This window comes from Vidua chalybeata, chromosome 6 (assembly GCF_026979565.1).
Source record: "Vidua chalybeata isolate OUT-0048 chromosome 6, bVidCha1 merged haplotype, whole genome shotgun sequence".
Classification (NCBI taxonomy): domain Eukaryota; kingdom Metazoa; phylum Chordata; class Aves; order Passeriformes; family Viduidae; genus Vidua; species Vidua chalybeata.
This window is the reverse complement of record NC_071535.1, coordinates 3,418,134-3,431,535: the sequence shown is the minus strand read 5'-3', so window position 1 is coordinate 3,431,535 and position 13,402 is coordinate 3,418,134. Positions and strand designations below refer to the sequence as shown.

General features: G+C 43.7%; 1 protein-coding gene across 3 annotated transcripts in view; it reads left to right on the top strand.

Moving 5' to 3' along the window:
- WDHD1 (WD repeat and HMG-box DNA binding protein 1) overlaps positions 1-6,351 on the top strand; it is a 28,117-nt gene extending 21,766 nt beyond the window's left edge. For all 3 annotated transcript variants that reach the window (XM_053946322.1, XM_053946323.1, XM_053946324.1), the window contains exons 20-26: positions 1,265-1,395; positions 2,034-2,093; positions 2,907-2,950; positions 3,089-3,247; positions 3,635-3,774; positions 4,730-4,865; positions 5,452-6,351. In XM_053946322.1, coding sequence (XP_053802297.1) covers positions 1,265-1,395; positions 2,034-2,093; positions 2,907-2,950; positions 3,089-3,247; positions 3,635-3,774; positions 4,730-4,865; positions 5,452-5,652 — 871 coding nt within the window. In that variant the 3' untranslated portion in view covers positions 5,653-6,351. The remainder of the gene's footprint in view (positions 1-1,264; positions 1,396-2,033; positions 2,094-2,906; positions 2,951-3,088; positions 3,248-3,634; positions 3,775-4,729; positions 4,866-5,451) is intronic.
- The last annotated feature ends 7,051 nt before the right edge of the window (positions 6,352-13,402 follow it).

Here is a 13,402-nt window from a genome sequence, read left to right as displayed (position 1 = left end):
CTAAGTTGCTCTGACTGGAATTTTCTCTTCCCACATTTCCCTAGCTTTGGTTGACTCCCACCAATTTTTTTTTTTCCTCTTTGTCTCAGTCTCTCAATCTTGATTCATTCCACACTTGTCTTAAAATCCTATCTTTCTCCACCCATCCCTTTTTTAAAATTTTTTAAATGTCCCATCTCAGTTTATTTTATTTGGTCTTATTCCCTCCTAATTAATCCCAGCTCTTCAAAGCTATGGAACATATTACAGGTTGGCTTTGCATTCTTTTTCTCTTTGGGCTATCAATTTTCCTCTCCTACCTGCATCTGCTTTGTATAACATGATGAGACAAAAGGTGCATGTTTGTATTTTGGTGGTTTTTTTTATTGTTATGGGGTTGTTTTTAAACATATTTAAATTTGCAATAATAATATATATTTATATTCATTGAAGCAATGTCTTCCTATAGCAATTTTATGTATGAAGTTTGGGACTTTTTTGAGCAAAAGGAAGTGATAAGTCCCTGAACTTATCTGTAGCCTTTCCCTTATTCTTCTGTGTTAAACTGCACAGTCAAAACTAATTTCTAAATATTCTGGCTTGTTCTTCTGGATGCTGTGTGGAAGCTGTAATCCCATGTCTACAACTTCAACCACTCTGAGGGTTAAAATCCATCGCAAACATTATGTTGTTCTTAGTGCCAGAGTAATCTAATGCTGATTGTTTTGCTTGAAATAAATGGGCCTTTTATTTATGTATATTATACAGGTTTTGGTAATTGGCAAATTTTAGGAGGAAAATGCAAGAATTGTACATCCTACTGTATAGGGAATTTAGAGAATAATCAGATTAAATGTTAAAATTTGATGCCTTCAGTATGAAATTATATATCCATGTTATATATATATACACACACATATACATGTATATTATATATGTGTATATATATGAAATACATATATACAGTATATATGAATATACTGTGTGTATATTCATGGATGCAAAAAAGTAATCTGATGATACTGGAGGTATATGTGTTTACATGGAGATTAGAGAAGATCTTTAATATTTGCATTTATATTTGTTGCCAAGTGTTCTGGCAGTAAAGTTATGGAGTGGTTAATGAATCTTTAATCATCACAGTTTAATCAAGGTACAATGCACATAAATGCCAAATGTTATTTTTCTTATTGCCTAAATTAGGTAGGTGAGCTTGCTATCTGTTGTTTCAGTTTTCCTTCTGGACTTGGTGACCACTTTCTTTCTGCTGAATTCCTTCCTTTAGTTCCAGCAGCTCTGCCACCACGTGGGGTCAGCTGCCAGGCAGGAATGTTCAGCAGGACCAAGAAGTGGAAGATGCTGAAGAAACTGATGCCTCTGAGGAAGCAGAAGAAACCCCACAAGTGCATAAAGAGAGTAAGAAAACTGTATTTTCTGAATAGACTGGGAGTTATCCAGGTAGCTTTTGCAGACTTAATAAGTGGAATAAGGAATTAAGTGGCTCCATATTCCAGCCTGTGCCTGCAGTCACTTCAGAGAAAAAAGTTCACAGTGTGTCATCTGCTGTGTCACAGCTGTGTGTGCTTTGTGCTCAGTATCCATTAGAGGGGCCCTGGGGAACTTTTTCCTGTTGCCTGATTTTATCCCTAAAGGACTGGCTCACCTTCTAATCAGTTACTTTGATTTCAGCTCCAGTCTTGCAGGAGGTGGATTGATAGATGAGTAGTTTGGGCACACTTTAAGGAATAAGCTTAAGGTTTAAGAAATAAATTTACAACTCTAAATCTAGGTAGAGGTGACAGATGGTTTTGTAGAGGTGTTTGTACACTCTGATAATTTTACTGTAATCATGGAATCACAAAATGGCTTGGGTTGGAAGGGAACTTAAAGACATATTCAGTTGCAGCCCTGCTGCCAAGGGCAGGGACACCTTCCACTAGACCAGGTTGCTCAAGCCCCATCCTTCCTTATTGTCTGTTTGGTTTGATTTTTTTAAAAGAATTTTTGCTACAGTGTTTTATTGTATCTAAATATGTTCTCCTTTTCTTTTTCAGAAGAGCCAGATTGTTTCTCCAAAGGTGTCACTTCAGCAGAGGTGACTACTCCAAAGCCTGGTGAGTAAATACTTTATTCCAGGATAAAAGCATGACACCTTTGTCATTCTTCACAAATCTGCTCCTGTTTTTTATCCTTTGTTCTGTCATTGCTACTTAAATTTAGTGCATAACAGTGTTGTCAAATGGTAAATTCATAGAATCATGGCATGGCTTAGATTGGAAGGGACCTTAAAGCTCATCTCATTCCAACCCCCTGCCATGGGCAGGGACACCTTCCACTAGCCCAGGCTGCTCCAAGCCCTGTCCAACCTGGCTTGGTCACACAGATTGTTTTTAAGAGGTTCCCTGTTCCTGTCTTCACTTCCTAATGATGTTCCATAACACTGTTCTGACTGCCTCAGCTGTGCCAAGTGCTGAATCAATGCCTGCCTGGCATGCCTGCCATGGAGGCATTCTTTGGGGCAAGGGAGAAATCAAAACAGTGATCAATGTATCTGTTTCCCTGCTCCCAGGCACATTTATTACTTGCAAGGCAGAGTGAGAAATCCTGAGGTAGAACGGTGAGCGTGGGCAGGCAGGGGCAGAATGTGACCTCCAGCAACCTGGCAGCCCTTGAGCAAGAATAATAGGAGTGGAAACGGATTTGGGAGTGGAGGAAGTACTGGGTCTTCCTCTGGGTTTGTATTTTAAGCTGTTGGTCCTGTGTGGCATTTCTGATAGCTAAGAATAGCTGAGCACGTACAGCATAACCTTCACAGGGTTATTAAAGTGTCTTTCTACTCATCTAAAATGTGCACATTGCCTCAAAGATTTGGATATATGTGCGAGTGCACACATTTTTACATTCTTTTTTTCTCTCCTCTGAAACAGCTCTGGTTGCATCCAGCAGCAGAGGACGAGTGAATCCATTTAAGGTAAGAATTTTGCAGCTGGGTCGATTGTGATGCTCTGAAAATCACAGCAGATTCTGTCTGGAGTTTCCAATATAACTGATACCTTGGAGGGGAACATGACAGAAAATAAATAAAACACCTATTTATTTGTTTTGCTAGGTGTCATCCAGCAAAAAGGACCCAGTGGTCCCCTCAGGAAATGTTTTAGACAATATGACCAAATACACAAAGAAAGCATCTTTGTCTGGCAGTCGAGCTGTAGACAAGCAGAACCCTTCAGTTATAAAGCCTCTGACTCCCAAACCCAAGACCAAGCAGGTAATGTTTGTAGTCTTTCTTCCATCGTTTCAGCAAGGAAAGAACAAAAAATGGAATTTTACCAGCTTTTATCAAGTATGAAACCCTGTGAGTAAAGCAGCTTAGATGGCAGAATTCATTTAAGCATAGTGCAAAGACTGTGACAGCACATAAAACAGCAGGAAAAAAAATCAATTGTAGAAATTAGTTTCTGTACTGAGCCTTGTGCTTTTATTTTAAATAAGGTAAACATCTGTTGGGCTGAAATTGGATGGACTAGATACTCTATTAAATGCAAGTGATTATTATGTCTTTAGGAAAGGCTTGGGGTTTGTTAGGCTACATGGTACATGTTGCCTGAGAGTGAGGTGATTTTACTTTTTTCGTTCTTATTCTCCATTTCTGCAGGCTTCAGCAGCCTCCTTCTTCCAGCCTCGCACACCTGCAACTAATCCTGGTGAAAAAACAGTGGAAGAAAGAGAAGAAAAAGCAGGAAATGAGTCCCAAGAAGCCAAAGTCACTGCACAGGAAAACACTGAAAACAGAAGGTGGGAGACACTTGCATCTCAGTGCCATATTCCAATTTTGATAGAAATGCAAGTCCAAAATCTGTTTTATTTCTGAAGATGTTGAGCTGGCCAAAGAAATATAACATGAAGATTCAAGTTTAGCTCACAAGTTGTCACATTCGTGAATCCACCTGAACAATGTGGGAGGGAATAATAAATAAGCAGTTCAAAATATAATTTTGGGGCTCTAAGCAACAATTTTTGCCTTGATATTGCTTGTAAGGACCTTTGATAAATGAAACCATGCTGCTGTGCCAGTTCCAAGTATAGGAAGTAGTGGAAGTTTCAACAACTCTAGAAAATTCGAAATTCTCAAAGCTAAGGGTCTTATGTGAAAGAGTGAAAGCTTTATTTTGGTGGGTTTTTTAAAGAGAAGTTCAACAAAATCTTCAGTCACCTGAGGAGCTCATCTCTTCCTAGCTAAGGCTCTAACCTGTCTTGTTCCTGGGAAGCAGATGTATTTCCTAACAATCCCAATCCTCATGAAACCTGCATTATTACAATCGTGTTTCATTTAGGCTTCGTTTAGCTGAGGAAGATGAAGGTAATTATTACTCATTTGGACTGGCATTCTTTCAGTTCACCTTTACAGTAGATGTCCTACAACAAGTGGCAAGGAGGGCTGTGAGAAGGATGAGCTGAGCTAGTGAATGTGCTCCATTTTTAGCTTGATGGGACCCCTGCTTTGTCATCCTAAAACTGCAATGTTAATCTCCATATATATAATCACAGTTCTAATAAAAATGCTTGACTTAGTCTTGCCTTGTGAGCGTGTTCTCAGAGCATCCTGCAGTGGGAGAGAGGAGGCTGCTGCCCTGAGAGGTGTTCTGAGAGCAAAAATACCCAGCTAGGTGCTGCTCAGAAATGTTGCTTTGGGAGGATATGGTTTTCCTATAATCTTCTTAAGCAGACAATTTTTGTGTGCTTGCTTTAGACCAAAGACAGGTTTCCAGATGTGGCTAGAAGAGAACAGAGCAAACATTTTGACAGATAATCCTGATCTGAATGAAGCAGAAGTAATAAAAGAAGGAATGAGTCGATTTAGAATGCTGACATCAGAGGAAAGGGTGGTAAGAAAATATTCTCTAATTCTGTGGGTTTGATAATTTTTTTTCCCTCCAGTGAATCCCTGGGTTGCTTTCAGTTAGGATTTTTTTTCTGGAAATTCCACTCTTATCCATCTTTATGGATTTCAATTTTGAATTGTGCCATGATCTATGACATATAATTTATGAAAATATAAACTGAATTATAAACAATATCAGAAAACAGCTTTTCCAAAGTGAGGTTTGTGAGAGGAATGTAATCAATGAACAAATAACAAAAGGAATGAGTTTAAAGTCACATAGCCAGGCTTAATTCACTGGGGATTAAATTTGTTCTCATTTAACTTGTTGGGTCTTTTGGGTTTCTCATTTCTCCAGAAAGACAATTAAGAGCTTCAGTTTCATATACAGTTTCAAAAGAAAACCAGTTTTGAAGGAGAATGTTGTCAGAAGAAAGGAAAGCAAGGATTAATCCTGATTAGTTCTTACTTAATCCTGATCAGTTCTTCACAGGAATTATTTCAGTACCTTAAAATCAGAGTAATAATGTTTATAAAACGAAGTGGTGAGTTTTGTGGCCTAATTTGTAATTTTCTGTTCTCCTTCAAAGGTGTGGACTGAGAAAGCAAGAGGAGGAAGAGTCAGTGACTCAGCAGAAGACAAAAAGCGGAAGCGTCCCACAGCTGAGGAAGATGAAGTGAAAAAGAGCCAGGAGCAGAAATCCGAGGACACAAATGTATCCAAAAAATCCAAGCCTTTAGACCCATCCACAAACAACAGATTGTCAGCTTTTGCCTTCAAGCAGAGCTAGTTGAAGTGGTGCCTTCTCAGTGTCTGTGTTCTGAACGAATTCGTGGAAGAAATTCCTCTGTGTTGAGGAGTTGGCTGCCATGCTTGAAGAGCACTGGCAAAAAGAGTGCCTGGCTCCAAATAGTCTGTTAGAAAGTGGTTTATTATCAATTTTTGAGAAGAATGTTGAATCCCCTCCCACAGTCTTTTACAAGTTCCTGCTCATGGGCCTGTTCCCTGTCAGCAGAGCCTGAGCAGAGCTGTGTAGCTGTGGCACACCCTGTGTGCCTTGATAACAGTGATGCTGGGTCCTAAATGCAGATTAATCCTTCTGGGGAGGGTAAACTACATCCAAAATCTGCCCTGTGGTTTTAGAGAGGCAAAATAATGGCTTCCCTACCCTCCCTGCTGCCTTGAGAGTAAGACACTCAGGGAAATGGGTGTGAGGGGGACAAAGCTGAACAGCAGCAACATGCTAAGCTGCATTTTCAACACCTGTGGCAGTGGCAGAGCCTGATATGGGCAGAGATGGAAAACCAGAACAGAAACTGAGTTAGGAAGGTCAGGGGTGCAAAGCCAAACCATTTCAGACTATGCAAAGGTGCTTCCTCAATCCCTGCCTCAGCAGGATCCAGAAACTGCTCAGAACTTGTAGTATTTCTAACATTTCTGTCTGTAATGTTTGTTTGTTTAAATAAAATGTGTCTATTTCTTTGTTTAAGGTGGCAGAGTCTTCTTTGCAGTTGTAATTAAAGCAAACAGATGTCTACCTACCAGCCCTAAGGCAGTCAGTTGATTTACCCTGCTCTGGAGACAGAGCACCACGTCTAATAAATGTATTTGAAGCAAATTCAAATTTTGAAACGTTTTCTAAGATCAGTTAAAATAATGTAACTTTTTAACATAATAGCAGAGACTGAAGAGTTCTCAAATTCTTTTTTTTTTTTTTTTCCCTGTGTTTGCACAGCCTTTCATTGTTTTCTTTTTTCATTCTTCTTCATACTGGCACAGGGTGCCCAGAGAAGCTGTGGCTGCCCCTGGATCCCTGGAAGTGCCCAAGGCCAGGTTGGACAGGGTTGGGAAGGTGTCCCTGCCCATGGCAGGAGGTGGAACTGGATGTTCCACCCAAACCACTCTGATTATTACTGAAAATACACCAGTTGGACTTGATCTTGAAGATCTTTTACAACCTTAACAATTCTTTGATTCTATAAAAGGCAATGACTTTCAATTCAAAACACACTTTAAACCTTGAAATCTGTGGATTGAAGGTTGAGTGAGATTTCACTAAAAAAACATTAATTTTTACCATAAGAAGTGTTTTATTAAACTATTTTAGCAATGGCTGTAGGTGATTTTGGAGAAAACAAAAAAAAAAGAGGGTTGTGATGTCAACCAGGGATGGGAAATACCAACAGAAAATCCTGAAGACCTGATGACTTCAATACTTCTGTCATCCACAGTTCTTGTCTATCATTTCACATTTTATTTGTTTAAGCTGACAGTGGACAGCAAGTAATATTTAACACAAATAATAATTATTTGCGCTGACATAATGCAGGAAACATTCTGACTTTTTTTTGCATTTTGGGAAGAAATTATTGTACCAGAGACTGGGATTTATTTTTAGCTAGTAAAGCTTATTTGGGTGTATTGGGGGAAAAATGGGATTGCAGTGGTAATGGAAAAGTTCCTGATGAAAAATCACTGGGCTTGGTGAACTGAAATGTTTTCTTTCTCCTAGGCTAGGTTGTTCTGAGGGTGACTTGAGCATCTCGAGTGTGGTGCTGGGAAATTTTCCAGGTAATTCTTGTCATCCACATCCAAAATCCATGTTTGGGCTGCCTGTCCAGAGCCCTTTCTACAGGCCTGATGTTGGAAGTGGGCAGGAAAAACTTCTAAGGGATCTGGGGAGGCATCCACTGCTCAAACAACTCGTCCTACAGAGCATCCAAAGTCCTTTTGGCTCCCAGTGGAGAGAGGAAAACAGCCAAAATAAACTTCCAGGGGAGTTTTCCTGGGAGCTGGATGTTTGCAATCACACAGCTCTTCTGAACAAACACACCAAAGGTCAGTTTAAAAGGAGGTTCCTGGATTTAGGGGTGGTTTCATGAAAATCACGGGGGATATTGGGCACCATCCTGATTTCCACGTGTTTTTTCTCCCTGTGTAACAGTTTTTGCAGTGTAACATTTGTGGGTTTCATCAGACCCCATGTCCCCAGCCTTGGGGTCACAGTCTGGATGTCAGCGCAGGTTAGAGCTGGCAGAGCTGTTTCCAACACCAGATTGGAAAATTTGCATCAGAGTTGCGTGACTGTGGGTAGAATCATGGAATTTTTAAGGTTGGAAAAGACCTCCAAGGCCATGGAGTCCAACCATCCCCCCAGCACTGCCAAGGCCACCACTGACCCATGTCCCCAAGTGCACATCCACATGGTTTTTAAATCCCTCCAGGGATGGAGACTCCACTCCTGCCCTGAGCAGCTGTTCCAGTGCCTGAGAACCCTTCCCATGAACAATTTTTTTCTAATATCCAATCTGAATGCCCTGGCACAAATGAAAGCTGTTTCCTCTCATCGTGTCCCTCTTCCCCTGGGAGCAGAACCTGATCCTCCCCCGGCTGTCCCCTCCTGTCAGGAGCTGTGCAGAGCCACAGGGTCCCTCCTGAGCCTCCTTTTCTCCAGGCTGAGCCCCCCCCAGCTCCCTCAGCTGCTCCTCCCAGGATTTGTTTCCTGGTGCTTGCTGTCCATGTCCCTAAAATAAACACCAAACTGGCTCTTGAGACCACGGCAGTGAATATTCCAGCTGCTTCAGTGCTGGGAGGATCATCTCCCATGAGGCTGCTGTTACATTTCTATCATCAAAGATGGGTTTTGCTCTATTACACAGCTCCAGGCAGAGCTGCAAATACATCCTCCATCACCTGGAGCCTTCCAGGGAGCTGAGCTGAGCTGGCTGGGGACGGGATGCACTCATCCAGCAACAGCACCAGCAGGACAGGGAGAAGTATAAATCCTAACTCCAGTGGAAATGAAATGCCAGACCAAGAAACAGAAAATGTGGAATGGATTTTCAAGTGAAAACAGGTATATCTGTACTACCTGGTTTTGATTTTTTTTTGTTTGTGAGGTTTTTTTTCCTTCTTTTTTTTTTTTTTTTTTAACAATATTGCTAAATAATTCAAAAGCATTTCACTGAAGTCTTCAGAAATGCTTGTTTGTCCTGAATTTCCCACCTTTCTGCTGGAAAACCAGGAACTTGGAAACTGCCAAGGAATCTGCCTGATGGTTTTTTCCTTTGGCTGTGCTAGGAATCCCAGTGATTGGGTTTGATGTTTGGACTTGGTGATCTTAGAGGTCTTTTCCAAGCCAAATGATTCTGTGGAATGGGAGAGTCAGGATGGATCCATCACTCTTGGATTTTCAGGGTGGAACTGGGCGAGGGAGAACCTGTATTTGGATAAGATTTCCCTTCTCAGAGGACCTCTGGCTATGAGATGACCTCAGCTTCCTTCCAAAAAAAGTAACTGTGCTGCTCATGGAGTGACCTGGTGGTCCTGGCTGGATAAGCCAGGGAGGAGATGGGCTGTGAGAGCTGCCTGTGAGGAAGCTGGGTGCCTCGAGGAGCTCTTTGACAGAGAACAGCAGATCTGGCTTCTCCCTCTGCCTGCTTGTTGCACTAAACGTGCTCAGCTGAATGCTGCCAAACAAATTTAATAGTAAATAATTTACTTAAAGGCAGGCAAAACACAAATACCGACCCAGGCTGTGAAAAGAGCCACTTGATCCTGACTCAATTGGACACAAATGGCAGGTAAAATTTGCAGGAATAGTTTCAAGCCATGTGTTGCCAGGGAACAGTCTGGTCTCCAAATCACATTATCGATATCTTGGGGTAATAACAGTGAGGAGCAATTGAGGGGAGCGATGCAGGGACACGGCTGCTGTTCCCGTTTGCCTGGGCTGTGAGTCCAAAGCCACCCTTGGTGATGGAATGGAGGGACCTAAAGATCATCCTGGCTGATGTCAGGTACCTTCTGTTGGGAATAGATCCATAAGAGCCAGGAGACTTTTGTCATACGTCTGGTTTCACATTAAAAAATATGAATTCACCTGCTACAGCCTACCCAGGCCAATCCTTCTGAAGTTTTCTAAATTTTTCAGAGGAAACACCCATTGGCAGGAGCCCCTGTGTCCTTGCTCTGCCAGGGCAGGAAAGGAAATCTGGGGCAGGGCAAAACTGCTGCCTCCACCTCCAGCCCCATCCCTAAAATGTGAGACCCCACTGAGGAAGTTAAAGAGCAGATCCCAAACCCCTCAGACCCTGGGGATCCTCTGTCCTCGTGGAGCAACAAATCCTCCCAGTAACAAATTAGTATTTTAGGAGCCTGTAATCAATTTTGCTCGTTATTCTGGGTAATAGAATTAAACTGCTCGTGATTCACTCTTTCAACTGACGCACTGTGATTCCAGGGGCTGATAAATCTCAGGCTGTTTCCAGAGCATAGCAAGGATGTCTGCAGGCTGGGACGTTGCCACCCATGGCCTCTGTGGGCTCAGCTATTATTCCAGGATCACGCTGGGGCCACGTCCTGGCTTGCTGTTAACAGCAGGATTGATCTGCTTTGCTCCTTTGCTGCTTGAGCTGTTAATGATGAGCTGGGTTGGCACAGCTGGATTGAGAGAGTGGAATTCATCATCTCTAACTTTCAGCTCTGAGCCCAGTCCTGAATGATCCCGTTTTGTAGCCAAGAGAGGAAAAGCAGGTGTCTTCTGTGCATGGTTTCTATTTATTCTGGCACCTTTTTAGCAGCTGTTGGTGCAGAGATTCCCTTTGAAACACCTTTTTGATGGATTCAGCTGCCCCAGTGAGGACTGCCCAGGGTATTTCATCCCTAGCCTTGGCATGGAGAGGTTTCTCCTGGGGATTCCACTCTTCCAACCCATTCCACACCCAGGGAATGATGCCCCAGCCCTTCCCAGTGGGCTCTCACCAATGCCACAACAGCCATGAGGAGCTCAACAGACTAAAGCAGGCCAAGGAGTGGGAACCTGAGCAGTGACCAGCTCCATCCTGTCCTTGTTTCATATTTTCCCCACTTTCAAAGACAAGAGAGGCCTCTGAAGGGCTTTCCCATGGACCTTGGTCCCCAGCAGCATCCCCTGGCTCTCTCAGGGAACCTCCAGTATCCTTCAGTGGCTGCACAGGGCTTTCATCTCCTCTAAACCTTATTCAACATTTGAAAATAACTCAAGTTACAGTATCAGGATTTTTTTGCACTCCTTGTCTTGTTGATCTTTAAGAATTTCTTCTCTTTAAACTGTGAAAATAACCTCAAAACTCTAAGCAAGCAGAGGAGAGAAAAACAGGGCGCATTCTCTCTAGGGGAGGGTCTGGAGCACAATTCCTGTGAGGAGCAGCTGAGGGAGCTGGGAAGGGGCTCAGCCTGGAGAAAAGGAGGCTCAGGGGGGACCTTGTGGCTCTGCACAACTCCTGACAGGAGGGGACAGCCGGGGGGGTCGGGCTCTGCTCCAGGGAACAGGGACAGGACAAGGGGAAATGGCTTCAAGTTGTACCAGGGGAGGCTTAGATTGGATATTAGGGAAAATTTCTTCACTGAAAGAGTGGTCAGGCATTGGAACAGGCTTCCAATAGAAGTGGTGGAGTCACCATCCCTGGAATTGGTCACTTGAAGTGGTTGTGACACATCCCTTCAAGTGGTTGTGGCACTTGGGGACATGGGTTAGTGGTGGCCTTGCCGGTGCTGAGTTAATGGTTGGACTTGATGGTCGTAGAGGTCTTTTCCAACCTTAAATATTCATTGATTCCTCTGGTTTATAGTCTACATTTACCTTTTTTTTGGGTATGTATTCAGAAATAGCAAAGAAAAACTTATTTGAGAAGGCTTAATGAGAACATGGGGTGTAAATAACTGGGAAATATCAACAAAATCTCATCATAACATACTTCAAAACCCCAAAAGTCTTAGTGCTTCTTCTTACCCAGCTGATGTGGAGTTGTGCTTCAGAGGGAGAGGACTCCACTGTGGCTGGAAATTGGGCTGTGTCCTTCCACATCCTGGCACTAATCCCAATTACCTGAACCTACTAATTCCGTGTTGGCAAAGGCCGTTAACAGAACTGCTGGCATCAGCTCCTGTGTGTGCAACCCCTGCTCAAACACCCTCAGAAAAAGTGGTTTTCTGCACAGCCAGGCAGCGATCATGCTGGTAAATAAGCTGGAAACTGCCCTTCTTGCCCCATAAATAGGAGAAAAATTACAACCAGCTCCCACAGCAGCTCAGCTCAGGTGGTTACAAAGTCGGGGTTGACTCCAGAGGGAGCTTATCTTCTTTTCCAAGGAAACAAAGAGAGCAAAGACTGGGGTGGGCCAAGATGCTTAGATACCCTTGCTAACCCCTTTTCTGTATGGCTGACTGGGGCTCAGTGGTCTGAAGCTGCTCAGGAGCATTACCCAGCCCTCTGAACCGTGTCTGCTTGGCCGGGATCCAGAGGGAAGCGCAATCCTTCTGCCGAGGCCCACGGATGTTTTTAGTGAGGGAACTTGTCTGGTTCAAAGAGAGGGTTTGAACATCCTCAGAGGACTGGGAAATGAGCTGGGTGTCTGGGGAGGAGCAGGGATGCAGATCAGGGCTCCAAATCCTTGTGGTGCAGCAGTTCCTGCTCCTGATCAGAGCCCGGGGCAATAAGACAGAGTAAAGCCTGGCTGGCTGCAGGGCCCTGGATTTCACCTGAGTCATCCTGACTCTTCTGGTAAAACCTGTGATCAGAAACCAAATTATAAATGTGGAAATGTGGAGTGTGTTACAGCTGCTGGGGTATTTTTTTTTCCCTTTTTTTTTTCTTTTTCTTTTGCTTGTCTTAGTTAAATGCAGCTCTTGTGTCAGGAGGAGGAGGAGGAAAGCCAGTGAGTCACACCCCACCCTCTGACAGCTCCTTCCCCTCCTTATCTTCTCAGCAATTTACCATTTCCTAGGCACAAGAGGGGGACAATTTGTCCCTGCTGCCTTAAGGACCGGTGGTGTGAAGAGAAGGGTTTGTGGCTCCTTTAGATCCTGGCCATTTATTTGATTGCAATCCAGAAAATATGAGTCCCCCTGCTTGTGCTTGGGTGATGGAGCATTCACCCTATGCTCAGCTGAGCCTTTAGACTCAGTTTCCAGCTCATAAAATCCCAGAACAGCTCCAGCTGGAGGGGATCTGTGCTCCAAAAATCTGCCCCAGCATTTATTTGCTCACCAACTCTTGAACCCAAGCTGTGCTCTGTCTGCTGGGTTTGCCCCAGAAGTGCCCAGGAGGATACAGGATGCTCAAGCCACCTTTCTGGGTGACATGCCTGTAAGTTCCCCACAGAAACTTCAAAATACTTGATCTTGGTCATGAGAGATAGCACATTTCCAGAATCTAGGGTGGGAATATGAAAACATTGGGACACGCCAGCCCTGCAGCTGGAAGGTGTGTGCAGACATCAGGGGTTTGGAGGGATGGAAGCCCAGCTGGGATCAGGTGGTGGGAATGGTCACCAAGGAGGGTCAGTCCATGGCTGGGATCATTCTGGTGACTGCATCCCAACCCCAGTGGCCTCAGAATGGTGGTGGTGGCATTCCAGCAGTGCCAGGGGGTGACTGGGCAGGTTGTGCCAACACCACCCTGCTGGGAAAGGGACCAGCTCTCGGAGTTTGAAGGGATGGGGAGAACATGGAGGATGATGCTGGGAGCTGCCATGAAGGGCACGAACCTGCATCCCAGC